The sequence below is a fragment of the Trifolium pratense genome, linkage group LG3 (genome assembly GCF_020283565.1).
Source record: "Trifolium pratense cultivar HEN17-A07 linkage group LG3, ARS_RC_1.1, whole genome shotgun sequence".
In the NCBI taxonomy this organism is placed as follows: Eukaryota; Viridiplantae; Streptophyta; class Magnoliopsida; order Fabales; family Fabaceae; genus Trifolium; species Trifolium pratense.
Genome location: NC_060061.1, coordinates 3,301,350 through 3,325,651, shown reverse-complemented (window position 1 = coordinate 3,325,651; position 24,302 = coordinate 3,301,350). Strand labels below are relative to the sequence as shown.

General features: G+C 31.4%; 3 protein-coding genes across 4 annotated transcripts; 1 reads left to right on the top strand and 2 right to left on the bottom strand.

Annotated features, from left to right (window-relative positions):
- Window positions 1-2,402: 2,402 nt before the first annotated feature.
- Window positions 2,403-4,012, top strand: LOC123913562 (two-component response regulator ARR2-like). The gene is made up of 5 exons (XM_045964345.1): window positions 2,403-2,535; window positions 2,645-2,797; window positions 3,052-3,435; window positions 3,545-3,621; window positions 3,998-4,012. The coding sequence occupies exons 1-5, from the start codon at window positions 2,403-2,405 to the stop codon at window positions 4,010-4,012; spliced, it is 762 nt and encodes a 253-aa protein (XP_045820301.1).
- A 3,768-nt stretch (window positions 4,013-7,780) lies between these two features.
- On the bottom strand, window positions 7,781-10,895 carry LOC123918433 (probable phospholipid hydroperoxide glutathione peroxidase). The gene is made up of 7 exons (XM_045970488.1): window positions 10,665-10,895; window positions 10,266-10,342; window positions 9,239-9,300; window positions 9,023-9,141; window positions 8,755-8,922; window positions 8,560-8,614; window positions 7,781-7,963 (listed from the first exon to the last, which is right to left on the bottom strand). Exons 1-6 carry the CDS (start codon window positions 10,806-10,808, stop codon window positions 8,582-8,584), a joined length of 603 nt encoding a protein of 200 aa, XP_045826444.1. The 5' UTR covers window positions 10,809-10,895; the 3' UTR covers window positions 7,781-7,963; window positions 8,560-8,581.
- Window positions 10,896-14,209: 3,314 nt separating this feature from the next.
- On the bottom strand, window positions 14,210-21,195 carry LOC123918432 (MACPF domain-containing protein At1g14780). Of its 2 annotated transcripts, XM_045970486.1 has the most exons (8): window positions 20,617-21,195; window positions 20,263-20,504; window positions 16,957-17,149; window positions 16,768-16,842; window positions 16,431-16,614; window positions 15,927-16,096; window positions 15,775-15,839; window positions 14,210-15,138 (listed from the first exon to the last, which is right to left on the bottom strand). In XM_045970486.1, the coding sequence occupies exons 1-8, from the start codon at window positions 20,968-20,970 to the stop codon at window positions 14,517-14,519; spliced, it is 1,905 nt and encodes a 634-aa protein (XP_045826442.1). In that variant the 5' UTR covers window positions 20,971-21,195; the 3' UTR covers window positions 14,210-14,516. The 2 variants fall into 2 exon arrangements, with proteins under 2 accessions (XP_045826442.1, XP_045826441.1); XM_045970485.1 differs by lacking the exon at window positions 16,768-16,842 and having other exon boundaries at window positions 20,617-21,107.
- Between the last annotated feature and the right edge of the window lie 3,107 nt (window positions 21,196-24,302).

Here is a 24,302-nt window from a genome sequence, read left to right as displayed (position 1 = left end):
CCCAAGCAACCATAAAGCCAAGACCCTAATCAAAGTATAGGCCAAGTATTAAGCTCATCAGGAATTGAAAATTAACAACAGTAATGTTCCCATCCCTACAAGTAATCCTAATCCAGTCATCACAAGGACCATTCGTCCATTCCCCTTCCTACATTCACCAAACCTCAAAGGATAACCAATAAGCCTAGGAACACAATCACCAGGACCTGAGGCATGAACCCTGAAACAAGTTACTAGTCAAGTTCACAACTTTAAGGCTAACCAATGAAAGAGTTAGAACTTAAATTCAAAACCTTCAAACTTTCCAACCCTTCAAAATCAGGCTAAGGACCAGCACAACCATTATTTTGATGACAAGCACATGCTTTGTGCTGCTTGGTTGCTGGAGATGCTTAATCGATATGAAAGTAATCATGAAAACTGTGCTGAAAGTGATCCTATAAAGAATTTTCTAATTGAAGAAATTAAGGTTTTGAAAGAGGTTAAGTGGATTGGTCTTCCAAATTTCATGCCGCAAGCTGCATTTCTCTCTTTACTCCAGAGAAAGCTTCAAGTGTCCACTCAAAGAGCATGTGAGAAACTGATTGCTAAACAGAAGAATTCAATCCAACATGTGATGGAGGCTGCTGAGTGTGGAAAAACAAAGGTAACTGGACCATTACTAGATGGATTATGCATCAAGGTTCCAGAAGTGTTGCCACCTGAACCACAACTTGCTGACACTTGCAGTTATTGCAGTGATATTTTTGATGATGGTTCAAGTTCTGTTTTCGCAAATATTCACTGTTATTTTCGCAAATATTCACGTATTCCAATACATGAGCTCTGAAGTTTCTCTTACAGTAGATTCCATGCATGACAATTTTTATGAAATACTTAATCTAGCCTTTTTGCACATTATTGGGTGGCCAAACTTTGAAGCACTAGTTATGAGTGTTGCTACTATTGTTCATGAACACGAAGCCTATCATTACCATCCTTGGTTTTTATGGAAGATGGATAAATTTATTCACTTCGCAATTGAGTATGTGAGTTTTGGGTAGTGCTTGTGAGGATGCTAGGGTATGAAACTAGGAACTTGGCGTTGTATGTGAGTTTCAAATGATATTATTTTTTTTAAAACAAATAAGTACTTAATAAGGAAAAAAAACATTTCTTTTTGTCCGTAGACAAAGTAACAAATACTCTTAGAATTAGAAGTTGGGTCTGCTCAATCCTATAAAACATACTCTTGTCCGCTCCAACACACTACTTTTACAACGTCTACTACTTAAGTAGCAGAAGAAAAAAATGGGAAAGATGTAAGGTTTGCGAATAACTGGTAGGGTGTCAGAAGTCTCCTTACTTATAAACCATTGTCCATAAATGGTGGGTGACCCAATAATAGATGGCCCAATAAATCTTGAAGAGCTATGATATCATCTTAGAATTGATAATTGAATTTAACTCAACCCTACAAAACCAGTTTATAATATGAGCAATGTCTCTTACTTATAAACCCTTGTCAATACCAACTTATGTTCGATGTGAAACTTCTTAACAAACACCACTTGAAACTCATATATATAACATGATGTCTCTCTTATTTGAATTCGATAAAAATATTTAACCTAACAATATCAGTATTGTCCATTGAATTAGATATTACGCGGTTTAGAATACTTATCGGATGCAATATCATCCACATTGAAAAATCCTTATTTTTAAAAAATTTCAAAGGATTGTTTAGAATTCGTGAATTATATTCCAAAATAGATCGTAACTTTATTTTTTTTTCCACCAATTTATACTTATTTTTTTACCAACACCGATTTATAATTTTTTTGACTCAATAAATAGTGTTTTCTTTTTTTGACTCAATAAATAGTGTTTTCTTTCCTTCAAAAAAAAAAAAATTAGTGTTTTCTTAAAAAACATTATATTGATTTTTTAAAACAATACTTTACTGATTTTAAATTAATCGGTCAACGAGAAAACCCAATTTTAATTAATTTAGAAGAATGTAATTATTTTCCCTAAAAAAAGTAATTATGCTTGATTTCCTAATATATTTTCTTATCATTTCACTGTGTTATTTTATTTTTCAAATATCTATTATTAATTAAGTCAAAAAAAAAAAATCCCCCTTTAATAATTTCCTATTCAAGTCATTAAAAGACTATAACAATTACTAGTATTTTTATAAAATTTCAAACATTGAATGTTAAAAAGAAGGTCTAAAACAACTAGTTGACTCAAAATTTAATTAGATTAGATTAAAGTCACAATTTTACCTCAACTATATATTCTTACAACCTTGCTTGAATCAAACCATGATTCATACTTTGAATTAACAACGTTGTGTTGTGGGTTTCTTGACTTCACCCTTCACTTCACTTGTGTCTCATTTCTTTTCTTCTTCAATGACACTTTCTATTGAGGAAGAGTTGCTTTCTCTTGAACAATTTACATCCAATGTTAGGGTTCTTGCTATTGATCATGATATCAATATTCTCAATACTATTGAGAAAATGTGCTCTCAATTCGATTATCCAGGTTTGTAGATTAATTTATAATACATTTTTCAATTCTAAATTAAATTATGTTAATCTATGAAACTCTCAAAAATAAAAAATTACATTTTTATTTATTTATTTTATTGCAGTTAAGACATGCACCAAAGTTTCTGAAGCCTTAAATCTTTTGAACAAAAAAAAAGATTATTTTGATGTGGTAGTGATTGAAGCTCAAATGCCCGACACGGATTCTTATGATTTTTTGAAACATGTTATACAACAATTTAATATCCCTGTCATTAGTAAGTATAATTAATTGTGTTATTACGTCACATGATTAATTTGTTAGTATTTCATTCTTCTTAAAATATAAGTAAAAATTATTCAACAAAAATTGATGTATTTGGTGTAAAATTTAAACCAAATACATTAATTTTCGCTAATCCAATTTTGCATATATTTTAGAATTGATAGAGTATATTTGTTTTGAAATGGATTAATTCATTAGTATATACTTATTTGTGACATTGTTCTTTTTGTATGTGCGCATATGCAGTGATGTGTGCTAATGATTCAAGAAGTGTTGTGATGAAGGCTGTTATAAACGGGGCTTGTGATTCTTGGATCAAACCATTGAGTGAGGATCAAATCAAGTTCATATGGAAACATGTTGCAATGAAAGTTTTTAATGAAACAAAAAAGCTAGAAATTAATGAAAAATTAGGGGTTGAAGTAAAGAAAGAATTAGAGAAAGATGATTCAAAATTGCCATTAATTGGTGCAACAAGAGAAAGAGAGGTCGAAAATAGTGACACAAAAGAGAGTGTTGTTGAAGAGGGCAAAGATAAACATGAATCTCCACCTAAGAAAGCACGAGTTATATGGTCACGAGAATTGCATAAAAAATTTGTCAATGCTCTAATGGATCTTAACATTGATAGTACGATTCCTTACCAATTCTTGTTTTTGTTTAGAAAATATTTTTATTTTTATTTTCTTTATGGTTTGTGAGAACAATTTTGTTAATTTTTTTTTTTTTTTGCTTTCAGATGCAGTACCAAGAAAAATTCTAGAAAAGATGAAAGTGCCTGAATTGACAAGAGAGCAAGTTGCTAGTCATCTACAGGTATTTTTATTTTGTCTAAATTCTACAAATTTGTGCCAAAATCTGTTTTATAAAAAATTTAAACTGAAATTTTGTCAAAAAAATAATGTGCAGTCTTAAACTGAAATGGTCACACACAAACATATATAAAAAAAAAATGATGATTTTATTGTTTGGAAAAATTGATCCTGATAAAACGGTTTATTAGATTTGGTGGATAAGTTGATTAAATTATCGACCGCAATCCTCTGTAACTGAGATCGGGAAGAGGCTATCGAACCAGATTAAACTGGTGGTGAAAGCAAAAAAAAATCTATCTATAATTTATTTTTTAGTGCTTGTTTGAATTGACGATGAATTTGTAAATAGAATTAAATGTCTGAATAATTACTTATAGATGCTTGTTGCATGAAACATAGATATGAATCTTGTGAATATAATAAATTGTACACTATTTAATACACTAGTGGTTTATGCTTCTAATTAAAAACTGTAATTAATATTGTCATATATATATATTTTTTATTTTGTAGAAATTTAGGCTTTATTTGAAGACAGAGGCTGAAAAACAGCAACAAAAACAAATGTCACATTATTTTCAAGCTTATGATCCTTCTACTTCTACTCATGCTGTTGTTCATAATCAAGTGCCAAAAATGTACCAAAATCCAAATGCCATATTAACATCATCATCATCATCATCACTGTGGCCTAACAATTCTCTTGCTGCATTACAACAAAGTTCAATGCCATATCTCTGCAATTCTTCTCAGCAAGTTCCCAACAATTTAATGTGGCAGCAGCTTCCACCACCATCTAATAATATATCTCATGCTAATGGTTTTGGAATGTTTGTGAATAATACAGTATTGCCCTTGCAGCAAACTAGCATGCCAGTTTCAGAAAATAGTTCAGCTTCTGTCAACCAGCTCAATTGCGGTCGATTTGGCATTAATTCGTTATTTAATAGTAATCTTAATGCTGATTTTCGAAAGACGCTAGGTGGAAGCTTTTCATTAGGGAGCAGTTCTCATCAAATTCCAATGCCTCAGCCTGTTCCAATGTCATCATTGCATGCATCGGGATCTTTGCGCGGTGTTTTGCCTTTAGGTGCTGCTGATATTGGTAATAGTACTAATGCCAATACACCGATGTCATCATTGCCAATTGATGCTTTGGGATCTTTGCGTGGCGTTTCGCCTTTTTGTGCTGCTGATGTTGGTAATAGTACTAATGCCAATACACCAATGTCATCATTGCCAATTGATGCTTCGAGTTCTTTGCGTGGTGTATCGCCTTTTTTTGCTGCTGCTATTGGTAATAGTACTAATGCCAATACAACAAGGGTGGTGGAGGAGCCAAATTCTATCCATGGCTCAACAAAGGATCATCAAATTCCAATGGCTCAACCTCTGCCAATGTCATCATTGCCAATTGATGCTTCGAGTTCTTTGCGTGCTGCTGTTGGTGGTGATGATGATACTAATGCCAACACAACAAGGGCATCAGAGGAGGCAGAACTGACTGATATATTTGGTTCACTAGAGGATTTTCTATTGAATTGATCTTATGTTTTGTTTTTGTTTTCTGAGATATCTTATACTTATAGGTCACCCATTCTTGTGATGAGGTTGTTAATCAAACATGTTTTCTTTATAAATAAATTTAGATTATGCTTTTTAATTTTGTGAACAATGATATCTCATCAGTTATTAAAATAGACTTTGTATGTCTGAGTTTGTATGGTTTGTTTACTGTAATATTATTGTTACATAATGTTTGTCATAGATTTGATTTTTAAGTTGGACGATAGAGTTAAAATTCTTAGGGAGAGTATTTCACTCCTTTAGGTCCCATATATAAGACTCGAAAAATACACTGTTTACACTAAAAATAAATACAAGTATGAAGTTTTTTCACCGTTGTTTAAAGGTAATTAATCTTCGTAAAAAATCCTGTGAAACATACAATAGGATGAGTTTTCTCCTCTACTTCAAATATTTTCATAAGAGTCGGATAGCGAACAATTTTATAATGCATGTACTAAAACATATTAAAAACTAAGAATAAAAAAACATTTTAATAAACTAAAAGATAAAGTAAAAACTTTTATGAGATAAAAAAATATTATTATTTAAGCTATTTTAATAAATAAATATAAGCAATTAACTTTATTAATCGTGCAATTATTAAACTAAATGAAAAGGTTCCAATGTATGCTATAGGCTAGTACTAGTATTTTTCACGTTTGAATTTTTATTTACTTTAAACAGTTCTTGTAATATATTTTTTATTCTGGCCTTCTTGTTTTGTTCTTAGTTCTTCTCATACAACCCTCTTTCTTCTACTATAATTTATTTTTTAGACCATGTCATACAAGATTAAATGAGCATAGACTAAAATAAAAATAGGTATATCAAAAACATACTATTAATAAACTTTGACCAAAAAATATTAACTAATAAATAAAAAACATATTTAAATCATTATCAATTTACTATATCAAAAAAAAAACATTATCAATTTATGTATTATCATTTCAAAAAAAAAAAAAAATGTATTATGTTTTTAATAAACTAAAGATGACAGCATTTCAACCTCTTCATATCATCCTATAATAAGCACTATAGTATACAATGTTAGCCCAGTACTATACTCTGTTCGATAACATTTTCCACTCCCCAATTAGATAAAAAAATCCACAAATACTTACGCATTCCTATTTCTTCGGTAGGTAACAAAGATCTTTCTATAAAAAGAAATAATTGAGAGTCGAGATATTCTTTTGCTACCCTACTAGTTTCATGCGCGTCATGTCTTTTCCATTTTATTCTTTTGCTACTTAAATAGCGGACATTATAAAGGTAGAGAGTTTTGGGGATATCCGCTACCTAAATAGCGGACGGGAGTATTCTGGTAGATTCGTAAGGCGCGTGAGAAAATGGATAGGGTGGCAAAAGAAAAATACATGAGTTTATGCCGGTTACTTGCAACCTATGTTGTTAAGCCCAAATTTAAAACGAGTTGTTTTGTGTTGGGCTAAAAAGTTCATTAGCCATCCTGCCGGTTACTCACGCGTCCTACGATTTTCCAATTTTACCCTTCCGCTACTTAAGTAGCGGACGTTATAAAAATCAGAAATTTTTAAAAATAACATCCACTACTTAAGTAGCGGACTTTATAAAAGTAGGGTGTTTTGTGTTTCATTAAAAATAAATGTGTGGTGGATGGGGACAAAACGATGACATTTTTACACTGCTCGCGTGAAATTCATAGGGAGCATGGGTACTTATCGGGGCGCAAAAAGAAATTCTTAAACTTTGAAGTATAAGTACCATGTTAATCAGATTTTCGCATTTTTTTTATGTTTATTACTATTCCTCATTTTTTTGGTAAACAACGGGTCTAAGCTCACAGAAAGAAAAAGACAGATTTTCGTTTTTTTTTATGTTTATTACTATTCCTTTATTATTACTATTCCTCATTTTTTTGGTAAACAACGGGTCTAAGCTCACAAAAAGAAAAAGACAGATTTTTGTATTCTTTTTTATGTTTATTACTATTTCTCTTTTTTTTTTGTAAACAACGGGTCTAAGCTCACGGAAAGAAAAAGACTACTATGGAACTGCTCCGAGGAAGATCCGGTGAAGAAAACACTCATAAATTCATCAGCTAGAACTCCGGAAACCTCATGCGAAGGATACAATATTTAGTATACTTCCGATCACACCTACATGCATTTCCAGACCAGATCTGGTTGTGTACATCTAAAAACAATCTAAATGTATCCCACCAACAGCAAAATTCTAATCTGGTTTTTCATTACCATCTGTTTTATAACCAGTTTAGTAGCCGGTTTTAAATAAAAAGTGGATTTGGTTTTGGATCCTAATCCAAATAAACGGTTTATAAATGGATATGGTTTGGTTTTAGAGAAAAACCGACCATGAACAACCCTAGCAATCAGTATGGTTTACCCTTCCCTCAGGAAAAATCAATTATAGCTCAAAGCTAACTTAACCCTTCCTTTAGGCAACTTCATGGTTTTTCATTACCATGTGTTTTGCAATTAGTATGAATGTCTTTGCCAAATAAGTCATCACTCATAAAGAAAGTTACTAACTAAACAAGATGATCCATTCAATAATAATAATATGTCGATAAGCAACGCAAATCAATCTATGAAGTATGAATCATATAAAATAAAATAGCGTGCATCCTGATACGTTATGTTATTTTGCTAAGAAAGCGAGAACACCAAATTGTGCTTATTACATAATCCAGATACACAACATATTAAGAAATTTTCAGGCCATAAATTAACTAGTAATAAATAGTTCAAGCTCTCGCGAAGTTCCTTGTCCTGTGAATAACAGAAGGAAGAAGTTAGAAATGCATAAATTGAGAAAGAACTTCCAATTAACTTGTAGATTAAGAGCCACCATGGCCATCTAAATGTAATTGAGGTAGAAATTATAAATAGAATAGCTCGGTAAGAAACTAAAATTTGACACATTATTTGCAGACATGATAGGGATCCAATTGTGAAAAATGTATTGGCTCAACATATAAAGTACTTTATAGTTATACATCATATTAAGAACTTTTCCTAAAATATACCTTATATTTTATTCTAGTGACCATCCTAACACATTCGATTTGATAGTATTTCGGTTCAGATAATGATTTCCGATACAATTAAAATACTATGAACTGCGTCAACCAAAGTAATGAACTATAGTATGTGCATATGCATATTTCATTGTGTAAAGGTTTATCAGGTCATTGCGTAGTTCATTGAAAAGAAGTGAAATATTAGAACTCCAGACATTTTTCAAATGAATGAACATGTGCATTTGCATATGCAAGACTTAGACTCGACAAAATCAGTTTGAGCTGCCACAAGTATTGAACATCGAGAAAAGGAAAAGGTGAAAAATAAATTACTGCAAAACTAACCTCTGCAGCATGAGTTTAGTTCTCAAGAAGACTGTAAAAGCTTCTCAATGTCCTTCTGCAAGATGAAACGTATAACTTATTAAACATGTAATTGCAGCACAGATGCCAAAGGGGTTCGATTACAATTAAATGTTGAAGACTAACATAGAACGATAGAAACGTTGCTTAAAATCTAAGCACTAAAATGACGCTAACCTCAATCTTTAGAGGAGAGGTGGTAGGAGCATATCTCTCCACAACCTTCCCTTCTTTGTTTACTAAGAATTTTGTGAAGTTCCACTTGATACCGTCTCCAAATATTCCCCCTTTCTGGTCCTTCAAAAACTTGTAAAGTGGATCTGCATTTTTCCCATTGACTTCAACCTATAATAGTTTGATTATTTTAGGATGATTTCCATATAATCTGGCATATACATATTTATAAGTTAAAAAGTATTTATCTATAATAAATCGCGGTAATCACCTTATCGAAGATTGGAAATTCAGCTTTAAACCTTGTGCAAACAACATTCTGGATTTCTTCGCTGGATCCTGGTTCCTGTTTACGAAACTGGTTGCATGGAAATGCCAAGATTTCAAAACCTAGACAATTCACAATTACGTGTATCAGTATAATAGAATTAAAGCTCATTAAGTATAAATTTCTTTGTTTTTTTATTTGGCAGCTAAAATGACAGACCTTGATTCTTGTGCTTCTCATACAATACATTCAACTCTTTGTAATTTGTTTGTGTCAAACCACTGCAGAAATCAATTAGAATATTTAGAATAGTATAATTATAGTTATAGACAGAATAAAATTGAGAACAATAATTTCTTATAAGCATGACACTTATCATGGTGAGGGAAACATGCATAAAATATTTGTCGCTCTAAATGTTATAGATTGTTCTGTCTTTAGTCGTAGTTTCTGTTAATAAGAAACTGAAAGCCTTTGCAAAAAAAATAAAAATACTTAAAGCTTGTTTAGCATCATCCGACACAGAAGTCATTGTGTTAGCCCTAGAATATATGGCTTTTCAGTGTCTTTAGAGATTAGTTCACAGTAAACCCGCATGTGAAAGTCCAGTCTGACAACAATTTTATCGTACTACAATATAATTAAATTTCTGACTAAAGATCTGGGTTCTTTTATTTGAAATATGAACTAAATAAAAGATTCACCTACAGGTGAAAACAGATCACTGAATAAAATTCAAGTATTCTTGTTTCGTGATAGTGAAATTCAAGTATCATACTTGTACAGAATAATTTTGTGACCTTTCTCGGACATCAAACACGGAAATAGATTAACTATTTTTGCTACAAATCAAACAGCACAATCCCTACGTTCTAACTATACTTTTCAATTGTGTCAACAAAAAAAAAAAACTATACTTTTCAATTTTTTCTTTCTTTTTGCGCAAATGAAGACTGATATAAAAGTTTTACACTGTCAACAAATCACAACCAATAATATGCGCGAGCGTGACTTTAAAAGTAGTTATGATTAAAGTCAAACATTTTTAATGTGCGACGATCATAATTGATTGACAGTGTAAACAAACCTTCTCAACAACGGTGTATAGGAATTACATCCTAAAGGGCAATGATTGAAATGAACACAACAGAGTAAGATGTTTATAAAACAACTCAATTAAAATTAGTAGATCAGGTAAATTAGTAGATAAGCAATAACCAAAAAATAATTCATCAGATTAAGTTACCATTGTGAGGCAACATTCACAACCAGTAGAACCTTCCCACTGTATTGACTCAGACTAACATCATTTCCACTGATATCCTGCAATCATAATTCATTATAGTTCATTTCAAAAACAAAAATAAATCAAACAAATAAGCACACTTTTATTAATCTCCTTAAAAATTAACATGCAAAGAAAGAGATATGAAATCAAATCAAATTGGACCAATTTGCAATTTGAATGCAACAACAATATTCATTGACCCATCAAATAATTTGAGTGAAACAACAATTGGGTATGATCAAGACACAATTTTTTCAAGTAATTATATTGAAAAATACATAAAAACACAAGTGGGTATGATCAAGAAACAATTTTTAAGCAAAATTAAAAACAAATAAAAGGGGATAAAAATGTAACCTTGACAGTAAAATCGTAGATGGATTTGGAGGAATTTTCGGCCATAGAAGAAGATGGGTTTTTGCGGAAGAAGAAGAAGACGTATAAGGCAATAAGAAGAACAATGAGAGATATCAAGTTCCAGAAAGTCAACTGTATGTCCATGGATTCACACTGTCCTGAATATTATTATTCTATGAACGTGATTTTTGGCATTGTTTCATGATCATGATTTTTGGCATTTATTTATTCTTCATTCATTCATATGGGAAAGTAAATATTAAGCAAGCAATTACATTATTTTTTTATTCTTTTTTATGGCAGAATATTTTAATTAGTAGTAGATATTGATTATGATTTTTTTCGCCACATCACCCCACTTTCTTGACATGACATGATAAAATAATGATTATTTATTGGACGATTGTGTAAAACTATTTTACACCGTCAGTGTATATCAATAAGTTTTTTTTAAAACTACCTCTCCAAAACTTGGAAATATTTTACTCAAATATTAAGAATTTAATTTATATGCACCGTCGATGTAAATTTATTTTGCACATGCGTCCAATAATATACCGATACATCATGTATGGTAATTAAAAACACATGATGTGTCACATTCATTAAATGATGTGGCAACGTGTTATTGGATGCATGTGTAAAAAAAAATTACACCGACGGTGCACAACAATTAAACTCAAATATTAATAAAAATAAATGGATTTAATTGATATGCACCGACGGTGTAAAATAATTTTACACTATCAACCAATATCAACCATATTTTCCGTCACATCACCCCACTTCACCCCACTTTCTTGACATGACATGGTAAAATGATGGTTATTTATTGGACGATGGTGTATAACTATTTTACACCGTCGGTGCATATCAATTAAACTCAAAATAAATTATATGCATCTGAAATAAAAATTGGTTATATGATTAGTAGTAGATATTAATTAAAATTAATTATGGATAGTACCGGTAAATTGACCTATTGATTTATATGATTTGTTTCCAAATTATTATGGGGTGAAGTATCCTCATATCTCGTCTAATTATAAATGTATGCTCTTTTTTTTTTTGAAGGATATAAATGTATGCTATTAATTAGTAGTAGTAATAAAAAAAAAATTGGTACTTTAATTGAATATATTTATTCTATAAAAAAATTACTAAGTGATTTTTTATCGTTTAATTTATTGCTGAAATTTTTTTCCTTGATTTGATCTTCCAAATTTATGAAATAATTAATTAGTTCTAACATTGAAGATCCACAAATGACATAATGTCTCAGACATTTAATAAAACAGTCTGAAGTCATTGAGTTTGGTCGGGTCTAGCGAGCGGTTTAGATAATATGTGTGAAGTTTTTAGGTTCAATTATTTCTTCAATTGTAAATAAAAAAAAAAGGAAAATAAAAACTTCAACTTATATGAGAAATATAAATATTGTTAAGTTACCTAAGAACATTTGGATGGGATGATGCGAGTCTTTTCTAGTTTAATCAAGGTTTTGAGTTCGATTCATGACTTGAGCATGCAACAGTATTAAAACTCTTACAAAAAATTTGTCACTCATTTGAGTTTCACAAGACACGAATAGTCTATGCGGTTGTGCGCATAGATACCCGATTAGCACAAAAACAAATAAATATTGTTAAGTTGAATAGGATTTAAATTTGAAACTTCACTTATGTATAAAAATTTCGATAGTGTATGTCGTTTCGTTTAACACAAAAAAAAAAATTAATATGTTTCAGGTGATTAATAATTTTTAGGTAATTACTAACATTTTTTACATAAATTATTAGCATATATTACCTTTTTCTCAATAATAATACTAGATCTAATAAAAAACATAATTATAATATACTAATAACAATTTGTCACTAAAAAAACTAACGAGGGTTGTTTCGAAAAGGAAAAGGTACTAATAAGTAATAAGTAATAATCCAGGGTATGTTTTTAACAAATATCTACCAATTATAATTGTAAAAAACAAATGTAATTTTTTTTGGATACAATGTATTTTTTTTAGGCTTAATCAGTAAGATGGTCCCTTAAAGATATTTTTGGTTTTATATTGGTCCCTTAAAGAAAAAAAGGACCGAATAGGTCCCTTAAAGAAAAAAAAAAGTCTGAATAGATCCCTTAAAGACATCTCTGTTAATCAGTTTGGTCCCTTAAAGACATCTCCGTTAATCAGTTTGGTCCTCGAAAAAATGGATGGAAAGGACCAAACTGATTAACGGAAATGTCTTTAAGGGACATATTCGAACATTTTTTTCTTTAAGGGACCTATTCGGACTTTTTTTTCTTTAAGGGACCAATGTGAAACCAAAAATGTCTTTAAGGGACCATCTTACTAATTAAGTCTTTTTTTTATATATATCTATTTTTGCCGTGTATAATATTACTGTTTTTACTTCTACATCTGTATTTATTGAAATTGATTAAATTAGTTGAAGGAGATATACAATTGAACAACATCAATATTATCGACGTTGAGTTTTAATTTAAATTAAATAAAAAATAAAAAATACGGGTACATTTTTTGGTACCGAAACATTTTTTTATTTTTGCATAAATTAGGTATACTCTACTTATAATTGTAGAATTAATCACTCAAATTTTGTGAGACTTAAATAAACGATAAATTCTTCCTAAATTTTTTAACAGTGCTGCATAGAGATGAAAAACACTAGTAGTAGTATTTCTATTCAACAAGTTTTGTAGTGTATATTCATGATAGAAAGATGCAAAGCATAAGCATGTTCACATTCCGATCACACGGGAAGTCAAATGACACGGTTTCTGCTAACATGATGATTATATGCATCATGCTTTCAACAACATTTCGTCACTCGATGGAAAGAAAAAAGAGAAAATAGTAACAACTCATTTGTGTGTTTGAGTTGATCTATTGTGATCATCAGAACTTCCGTTATATAACCCAATTGTGGTTCTTAAAAATGGGCCTAAATCATCCTTATAAAATTGGTTTGTAAGGTGAAGATTGATGCTCAACACTATTGAGTTTAGTGCAGGTGGCCCAACGGATCGTGAAGAAGCTCTGATACCATCTTAGAAATTGGTGAGTATTGAGTCTAACTCATCCTTACAAAACCGGTTTGTAAGGTGAGGATTGTCTTTAGTTTATAAACACTTAGTCAAATCATCTCTCAACCGATGTGAGACTTCTTAACGGTGGTATCAAAGACGATGACTCGACCGACACTTTGTATAAAAGATCTTCTTAACATTGTTGGTTAGGCAACATATTACATTAGTATTGTAGCACCGACAATTCAAGTTTATGTGGATGAAAAATGGCTCGAATGATAAATATTCAGATGAATTGATGGACTCACAAGAGAAAAGTTAGTATATCAAATTTGAATAAGAGACTCGCATTAAATTAAAAAAAATGAATATTGAGCGAGCAACATACAACCTAAAATTTTAGATTAAATATAATATCCTACTAATTTATCTGATTGTATTTGATTTAATGTGGCGAGATCCCTCGTTTCCCTCATGACCCAACAATATCCAAGTTAGAGATATGATTTTTCAATGTATTGATAGCAACATATGCTTAGAAATATACAAATACAATATTGTAAGTCCTTGATTTTGTTGAGAGCTACTTACAAAACCAATGAAAGAAATAATGATCCTATAGCTAACTCTATAGTACAATTGGAGATATTAATTATACAAAGGGTATATCTCATGTATGTGACAATTTACATAATAGAAGCACTTAACTTGTTTTAACCAAAAAATAAAGGAAATATTTAAACTTCAAAATCTTTCCTTTTTTTATTTTTTTTTTTATATTTTTTTATTTGGATTTTTTATTCATAAGCTAGTATTTAACAAAGAGAACTTGACCCATAAACATATCTTACCTTTGTCTATGACCAATTTAGCCCCAGTAACCAACCAATGACCAGGTGTGTCTTGTGGACCTTTACATAACTCCGATGTGTCCACAAATTTCAACATTTTTTGTGTTTGTACAGGCACTGGAGGTCCTGTTGGAAACACACTTGAATCCATAACTACTGTTGATTTCTTTTTGTCTTTGCTAGAACTAGAACTAGAACTAGAAATTGATGTGCTTATTGCTGAGAAAATTCCAGATTTTTGAGACAACCTAGAAGAACCCTGTGTCCAATTTGATTTAACAACAAAAGAATTAGACACCTTGGAGAACAATAACCTTAGATGAAGAACACTTTTGTTGTCATGTTTCTTCACATGAAGTTGTGCTCCTGTAACAATAAATGCTACATTATTGTCTGAGCTCCATTTAGGATTGTATTTTACTGGTGCTGTACATACATGGGAAAATTTCTTCCCATTTATTGATTCAAAGTAACGATCATCATCGATTTCTTGTGACCATATTGTTGTGTCCTCAATTTTGTTGCTAAGCATTGTTGGAGTGTTTATTAGATGTTCCACATGTATGGCTAATCTGTGTAACAAACATCTTTGTAAACAATCTTAACTAAGATGAGTTCTTTTAAGACAGAACTTGAAAGAACTTAATTGCATTTTTTGTAGTCAATTTTGGTCTATGCATTTCAATTGTGTAAATTGTTCTTTAGGCATCCCAATTGTTATAATATACCTTCGTAGATTTGTTAATTTTTTCACGTTTAACATATAGAAGACTACAAAACCAACATAAATATGAGTTGGCGCTGACTTAAGCCTGCTCCACAAATTCATATGGTCGGTGTTTGTTAAAGTCAGCGCTAACTCAGACTCAAGTTGATCATGTAAGCTATTGACGTCTAGATTAATGGACGGAAGCACTTGATGATAACAATTGAAATAACCAGGGAACAAAATTACACAATGTTGATACTTGGAACTAAAAATGCAATTAATCTCAAGAATAATTTATGAAGCACGGACACAGACATTGACACCAGACATGACACTGACACGTCAACACCGATAATAATTTGAGTAAATGACATGATTCAATGTAATTATAAGTGTCGGCATCATGTCGGTATCGGACACAACATGTGTCAGACACCGGAACACGTCTAATCCAAGGAGTGTCTGTGCTTCATAATTTTACGAGTAATGGGTAATTAACCTGTTGCATTTCATGCCTTCAAGAAACAAGCGCATCCCTGTAATTGGTCTTTGGCCAACTGTGACCTATTATGAGTGAGTAAGAAACTTAGGGAAAAAAAACATGAAATGAAAGTCTAATTACTGATAGGGAAGGCTTTGAAAATTAAATACCTTATCAGTATTTACATAAAGTTTGGGACCCATCAAGTTGAGGGTGAGAAAAGGTGAAAGAGTGGTTATGTTTGTACTTGGACCAAGAGGAAGATCATTGTGAACAGGAGCCCAAAGCTTGTGGGCTTGGTAGTCAAGAAAGTATGGCAAATCTGACATTGGAGGCTTATCTGCATTTCATATAAATTTAATTTCGTCTCATTAGTTCAACAACCAAGAAAGGAAAATGTGCTCAAGAATAACTATAAACATTATGAATGGGACCCAAAAGTTTAAAGCTAGCTTGTGTGATTGGAAGTCAAGAAAGAATGACAAATCTGACATTATAATTCAAGTCAGGTCAAAGCTTAAAAATACACATTATAATTTGCCTATAATCTTTTTCTACATGTATTTCTTGCAATGATGAAAATTAAAAATTGTGTTTCACCTACTAAATTAATCGGACATGGAGATAGTACATAAAAACGTTTAGATGAGATAACACGAGTAAAATAAACTTACATCGAAGATAGAGGTTGATAGCATGGGAAAGGAAGCCCCTACCAGGAGCACCTTTAAGAAGAGAGGTGATGGGAATGAAAGTAAAATCCATTGCATCTGGTTTGTTAGGAACTGTTTGAAGCCATTCACTATGGCTGCTCACTTGTGTATCCCCACCCCTCTTTGCACATATCACTGTTATTCCCTGAAATATCAATTCAGTTTCAATTATTCATAAACATAGCAAAATTATTATTTGTACTAGTACAAATCATGTGCACTTCCAAGAGCACAAACTAGGTAAAAAAAACTCGAAACAGGTGTGTGAAATTGTGCCGCGTGTCAATAGGAAACATACATCTTTTGTGCAAACGGATGCAGAGCCGTTGAAGGCGATGGTTTGCGGACCAAAGACATCGAAAGCAGGTGGTACCTATGTTTTAAGCATATCACATTGTGATTATTAAGAATAATAAGTCACATTATGAAAGTTGTTGTTATTTGCATAAGTTTAGCTTAATTTAATAATTATGTGAAGATATTTAACCTTGTGTTTCTGATCTTTATTTTTGGGAAGGAAATTGCATGTCCCACTAAATAACTGTTCTCCAAGCTCATCCAAGTGATTTTTGAGCTCTGATGGCCCCAAGTTGGAAGACACATCTTGTTTGACCAGCAATAAATCTTTGCCACCAATGCTAAGTCCCACAAGGATGTGAGTCCCAAAGTTCTCAATGAATCTGATAAAAAAAAATTAATATTTCAAGAACATCAATTAAGGAACTTCATATAGCAAATTTAGTTTCTACATTTTCAACCAAGAAGGTACTAGTAGGAGTACTATGTAGTAGCATTTCCCTAATGTATCAAACAATGTAATTAATCTTAATTTAAGTATGTTTGGTTAATAGTTTTAAATCATATAATTTGATCCAAGTAAGAGTATTTTTTTTATCTTTTACTTGAACCATACTTTTGAACTCAAAATTAAAGTATAAATCAACACATGCACAATTGATGTTTAAGATACATACTGATTGTGATCCAAACTTCTTCTTTTTTCTTCATAGGTTTCATACACTATATATAATTTTATTTAAGACATTGTCTTAAACTAAACATGAGTGTCTCTTTCAATCAAGACAGAGACATTAAAAATATCTTATTCGTCTTAGTACAAATGCCTTAAATTGCAAATGAACTGTATCTCAATTGCCCTAGATGATCATTCGCCAAATTTTTAATAGTTGGAATGTTTTGTAGTCAATAGCTGACCCAAAAAAGACTAAAATTATCTTTGAAAATCTTCCATCTTTTTTAAGTTTTAAGACTGGAAATTTGCTACAATTTTGACCGTGTATTATGTTTTATATATCGAGTCTAACTCATTCTCAAAAAATTGGATTGTAAGGTAGAAATTGTTCTCACTTATAAATATGTTGCTAAGTCATATATCATATAATGTGTGACTATTTAGTCTTTATACACTTCTTCACGTCCAAAACTAGACATCTAAAACATGACCCAAGTGGTCCAATAGTAGTGACAAAATAGAAAATGACCCAATAGATCTTGAGTAGGATCTAATGTCGTATTATTTGAGTTTGAACTAACTCCATCTTACAAACCGACTTGTAAGGTGATGATTATCCCACTTATGAACACATGTTCAGTTCACGTTTCATTAAATGTGGGACTCTTAGCACCCACTCACGATAGGACTGAACATTTAGAGTGTGGCTCGACTGCTCTAATAGTGGTAACCTAATAACATGTGGTCCGACATATCTTAAATAGGCTTTGACACCGTATTAGAATTTGAGTTGAATCTAACTCAATCTTAACAAAATCAGTTTGTAGAGTGAAGAGTATCACTCTTATTGCAAGCTTTATTATATTACAAGACTTGGGTTATTTTCCAATATTCTTATTTGGTTAGAATTTGTTTGGTGAATTTGAGAAGACGAGAGTAACAATATCATTTTTGTTACCGATTTTCATGTGTAATGAGGGTTTCTTGAATCCAACTTAGAATCTCACATCAGAAGTTATGAATCTTATGTGAGAGCTTATATAGAATCCAACTTAAATCATAATTTTGATGTGAAGTTAAGTTCAAACATTATCAATCTTCCCTTAACAAGAGTTCAAGTTAATGATTTCGGGTCAAAACTAATCATAATGATGATTTAATTTAAGTCATCGGTGGTTACACCTCTTCCCTTACCAAGAGTTCAATTTAATGATTGGTATCAAAACTAATCATAATGATTTAAGTCATTGGTGGTTACATCTCTTAAATGTTTTCATGGTCTGGTCAGGGGTTGCATTCTCTAGTTGGTGTTTTTTATGCAGAATGTTAAATTGTGCCCTTAAGGCACATGTTAAGGAAGCAAAAATAGAAATTATTAAATGCTAATTTGTGCATTTTGACTTTTGAAGCATTAAATTTCTTGTATCATTAAATGTTGAATTTCTATTTTGGCATATGTTAACAAGACCCTTTTTTTATTGGATGGTTTGGTTGTGCATGATATAAAAAAAAACTGTCTTATTCTTATCTCTAATTTTTCAGTAGATCAAATGCAGAGTTTGACTATGACATATATGTTAATTACTATGTGGCTAACAAAAGGAAGATTGAATAATTGAGGTATCGATGTTGCACGATTACGTTCAATTAAATTTGGTTCAGACCTAACAATTGATCTAAATAATAATGTAACCCTTCAAACCAATGATGTATTGAAGTTGACTACCACAATAATAATAAAATCAACTAGTAGGATTAATATAAATCTCAACTCAAACATTTTGATGTGATACTAACGATTTTTACAACAAGATAAGATAACCTTTTATATTGAGACGACGTTGTATGAGTACTTATGACGTTACCAAACCCTTCAACGTGGTTTTATCCACAGCTGATGGCTAAGTAACCATGTTAAGGAGTTTTTTTTTTTTTTTTTAACGTATCGAATCTAAAATTTTATGTATACTATTCAATTTTTTCACCACTAAATCAAATCTAATGACTTTAAGGAGTTATTTTCTCAACATAGATAAAATGACAAATTATAAATATTCATTAAGAAATATACATTATACAATCTTGAATTCAAACTCTGATAAAAATATTCAATCTAATATTATCGGTCGATTTATCAGTTAACCATGTTAGGTAAGTTTGTTTAAGTCGATCTCATTTTTTTTACCATATTAATTAAAGTGATAGTTTCCAAATTGCTTTTCCATTTTTAATCTTGAGCATGTGCACTACTATTATTTTTTTTAGTCCAATATCTAGACTCACACATTTAGATGTGAAATTCGGGGTTCGAATTTCAATCACTCTAATAATATCTTTAGTAGATATCATTTAAGCTACGGTTACGAGACTATTTTTCTTTATTTTTTATCACAAAGTAATCATATTATTTTCACAAACAAAATTTTCACACACTTTATACAAAAATTAAGCGCGTGACACTTTTCCTTCTTTTTTCTCTACTACGATACGCAGCCAGAGGAAAATTACCAAGAAATACACATTAGTAATAATATGGGTGACGATGTTTAATTTCCATGATTGATTGGTACTATTTGGTACAGTACCATTGAAGAATTATTATTGACTCTGCATTAATTAATCTGTGTACATGAGAAATTTATTTTAACTTACTTGAAATTTAATATATTTCGAATTAAGAAGAAAATAGGCACGTCCACAAATCTTAACTCTACCCTTAGAAATATCGAAATTATCATGTCGGACTCTATGTGTTTAAATTTATAATGACATGTTCTTCGTTAAAAAAAAAAAAAAAAACACAAAAAAGAAAGAGATTACCTTGCAAGTGCAGAAGGATCCCATGAAGTAGGAACAGCTTCAAGAACTTGTTTAGAAAGAATAAGTGGTAATCTATCAATATGAAGATTAAAGAGTCGTATCAAATATCCATCAAGACCCAAACACTTTGTATTAGCTGCTTCAGCTGCCCATGAACCATCATCAAATCCAAACACTGTATTGAAGTATCCACTTGGAATTTTCCCAGGAATTGAACTCTTCCTATTGAATAACTCTGACATCTTACACCAACACAACCCAAATTTCAATCACACACAAAAAAATAAAATACAAAATATGTAAGAATAAGAAAAAATGTAAGGTGTTTGATGAAATGTCTGAATGAACACTTACTTGGGTGAAGGTGAGGATATCGGATTGATAGCGTGTGCGATCTCCTTTATCACATTTGATATCAACAGAAACATCTCTAATGGATCCAAAACCTGGCACTGGTAATTCTCTTTTCTCTATTTCATTGAGAAGAACCAAACGTTCTTCACCTTTGCAGAATTTAAGCCTGAAATCTGATGTTAAGTCGAAGCCTTTTCCTAAGCTTTTTAGAGCTTTCTCAACAATGGTTTCACCCATTTTTTGTTTGACCCTTAATGGAACAAGTGTGGTACTAATAATAAAATGAGTATCTTTCTTGTAAAAAACGGTGGAAATGGGAAAATGAGTTTTCTTGTTTACATTTGTTGAGGCCATTATTTGTAAGTCTTAGGTTTGACTAACATTTTTAATGTAGGGGTTTGAATTTGAATTACTAGTATAGTACTACAAAGAGACTTGGTTATTATGATTTAATTAATCAAATGTTAATTAATTTCAATTTCAATCCGGTGGCTTGTTGAAGGAAGGAAGGAAGGAAATAAATGTAAAGCATTCACACACACACACGCGGGACATGGTTTTTTGGATTTGATTTGGGACGTTTTTGTCCATGCCTGCAGCCACAATAAGCCAAAATACTCCTTCATTTCTCAAATTATTTTTTTAATCATGTTATTTTAAAATATCATGATTTGTGATCTAACTTGACGAGATTGTCGTGACTGGTGGTGCTCCTCTTCAGTTCTGGTAAGGTGAGAGGGAATACATTCAAGTTGGTGTTTACGTGAAATATGAGGTTTTAGAGATAGAAGTAACAACATCCAGCTCTTCAGCATTAGAAAAATATATATAGTCTTTGGCCCAAAGCCAATATCATCAATGTGTATAATGACATCGGGTGTCGGAATAACGATTTGAAAGTTTTGATTGCCGGTAAATATTCATCATTCAGATGTCAATTGTTATAGAAGGGTTGACTTATATGATTGTTGAGCAATGACGTGTGACCTTGGATCAACGTACTATTAGGCTGAGCTTGACGCTTAAGTCGACCAAACTTGACAGCTAGTTGGACCGAGTTGGGCTAAGGCCAATCAAAAACAATTTGCAAATAAATATAATTTATACATTGAAGATGCAGGATTTGCAGAACCCCTCCCAAGTTGCAATGTTAAACGAGTTGGTTCATTAATAATTAAATACAAGGAAAAACATGTAAAATATGTTGATTGTTAGGAGGGTTGGTGAATTGATATGCAAAAAAATAGTGTAAACAAATGTACACAAACTAATTAATTAAGGCAAATATAAAGTTTGATGGTTTAAGATGGGTCCAAAATTTCAAGCCGCCTTATCAAAAGGACTAGTTAAAAAGATAAATTTCACGTATGTTGGCAGAACATTATATATGCAGTGGTTGTGGTTCATCTACCTTAAAGGTTACCTTAAAGATGAGATTTCTAGCCACTAGACTACTTTACAAAATAAATAAATAAATAAATCTCACGGATTTAACTCACTTTATCATGGTTTATTACATACAAAATTTTATTTATTTATTTCACGTCCCGTAATTGCCTTCTAATTTCTTTATTATTGTTATCTAACAAAAACCAAAGAAAGATTGATAAAAGAGAGGGTTCATGGACAACGATCAAACGATATTAGCTTCCACTTCCTTAATCTTGGACCTCAAACAACTTATCTATTAACGTTAGGTATATGTCAAGAGCCAATTTTTCTCAATCAAAATTTCAAGATCCAGATATTTATCTGATACCTTTCCTAAATTCCTGGGAAACATTTCAATATCACAAACTAATTTGAACGGCTGAACCTTTTGCATGGTCAGAATTTGAGGTATCAATTTCTTTTATGTATACTTGTGTACTGTATATATGTCGCAAATTTAGTGGATTCTAAATTTTGGTCAATTTTTTTTCTTCTAATCATCTCGTTTCATATATGGCGATATCTTCGTAATAATTTTAATGCCATCTTTTTATTTGTAAGAATTAAATTTGACATGTCTATAAGCCACTAAGTTTAGTCTAGTGACGAATGATTTGAATAATATGCATGCATGAGATCTTAGATTCAATTATTTGTTTCATTATAAACCAAAAAAATTGATACTGATATTTTAGACTAGACTAAAACTCATGTTCACAGTTGCACTCAACCCAAAATCTAAGGGGACCTGATCAGCCCATTTAACAACATAATGAGCATGCCCTTGTAACCTCCGAACAACCAATCAAGGCCTTTATGACTAATAAATACATTGATGATCTTTATCATCGTTGAAGACTACACTATCATTGTTGAAGACTACACTGAACCTATATAACGTACATGAGTTTTTTCTTAGAAAGACTCGGGTACGTTATTCTACAACTCTATACTTCTCATTTCACCTGTTTTATTCACTTGAATGTCATAGTGTTTGCAGGTACCCCCACCAATGACCTCAACTTTGACTAGACATGTTTGATGTCAAGTGTCGACTACCTATTTCTGATCAAGTAAAATTAATTGACAATGTCAACATTGCTAGGCTGGACGCCTTAATCCAAATTTGAAATTTCACATTGTATATGTGTTTTGTTTGTCATTTCGTCTACGGATACAAATTTGATACCATATTAAAGTTCACAACATATACAATGCATACTAAACAGTAAAACTTACACTAACTTTAGTGATAATGCAACCATTGTTCTTTAAAATAAAAGTCAGAGATCAAATTGAACATAGTAATTGAATTGTGAACATTCACTTGTGAGAATAAATTGTGGCCAAGTCGAAACTAGACCATCACGTGTGTTCTCTCTTTCTTTTTTTTTTAAAAAAAAACATGGTATCCAGCCTTAGGACCGACTAATCCAAGGGGACCATTTAAAGCCAGAGTTTTTTTTTTCTCTGTATGGACTTAGCCCACCAAAATTGACACAAGTGAGAATCGAACCTGAGACCTTGAGATGAACATACTCCAAGAGCCCAAGCCAACACCACTCGACCATCACGTGTGTTCTCTCTTGTTAACATAGCTCGCAAGGAGATATCAAGTTTTTGTTGCAACTTGCAACCAAGACTTTAAGTTGACCTATAGTACATCTTTGCAGTGTTGTTTAATAAATGACTTCGTCAACAACTAATGTGAATCACAGAAAATATCAAGAGTTCCTTTTACAATCGAAGACTACACACTAATTAATGTGTCATCATACTTCAATTTTTCTTGTTCATATTTTACCTATATACTCTCCATAACAGATCATTCAATTATACTAATTTGTGAAGACTCCATATACACACACTTTTATTTTATGTCGTGCTTCTTGGGGTAGTAGACTACACATGTTAATATATGTTTGTGTCATTGTGTGAAAGTGGTTTCAAATGAATTTGACAAACCTATTTTCTCAGATACCTTCTGAAATTATTTTGTAAATTCCAAATTTAGGACACCAGCACTCAAACAAATGAGTGAACAAAGATGAAAGGCATATTTAATAGCCTTAGACATCAACATCATGGAGGGCTAAGATAGGAATCGTATTAATTAAAGACAAGAAGTTTAAGTTATTTTGATGATAATGTTTTAGGAGTAAAGAGATTTGTGGTCTATAAAGACTTAACTCGTAAGACAAATTTCCTGATTGTGTGAACATAACATTCAAATTTTATCATTAACCAAACAATCT

Coding starts and splice junctions, on each gene's coding strand:
- LOC123918433 (XM_045970488.1), bottom strand. CDS start 10,808: ATGGACATACAGTTGACTTTCTGGAACTTGATATCTCTCATTGTTCTT. Junction 10,343..10,664: donor TCTACGATTTTACTGTCAAG/GTTACATTTTTA, acceptor TTATGATTGCAG/GATATCAGTGGAAATGATGT. Junction 8,615..8,754: donor CCTCTCCTCTAAAGATTGAG/GTTAGCGTCATT, acceptor TTCATCTTGCAG/AAGGACATTGAGAAGCTTTT.
- LOC123913562 (XM_045964345.1), top strand. CDS start 2,403: ATGACACTTTCTATTGAGGAAGAGTTGCTTTCTCTTGAACAATTTACA. Junction 2,798..3,051: donor ATTTAATATCCCTGTCATTA/GTAAGTATAATT, acceptor GCGCATATGCAG/TGATGTGTGCTAATGATTCA. Junction 3,436..3,544: donor AATGGATCTTAACATTGATA/GTACGATTCCTT, acceptor TTTTGCTTTCAG/ATGCAGTACCAAGAAAAATT.
- LOC123918432 (XM_045970486.1), bottom strand. CDS start 20,970: ATGGCCTCAACAAATGTAAACAAGAAAACTCATTTTCCCATTTCCACC. Junction 17,150..20,262: donor GATCCTTCTGCACTTGCAAG/GTAATCTCTTTC, acceptor TTTTTTTATCAG/ATTCATTGAGAACTTTGGGA. Junction 15,840..15,926: donor TTTATGTAAATACTGATAAG/GTATTTAATTTT, acceptor CACTCATAATAG/GTCACAGTTGGCCAAAGACC.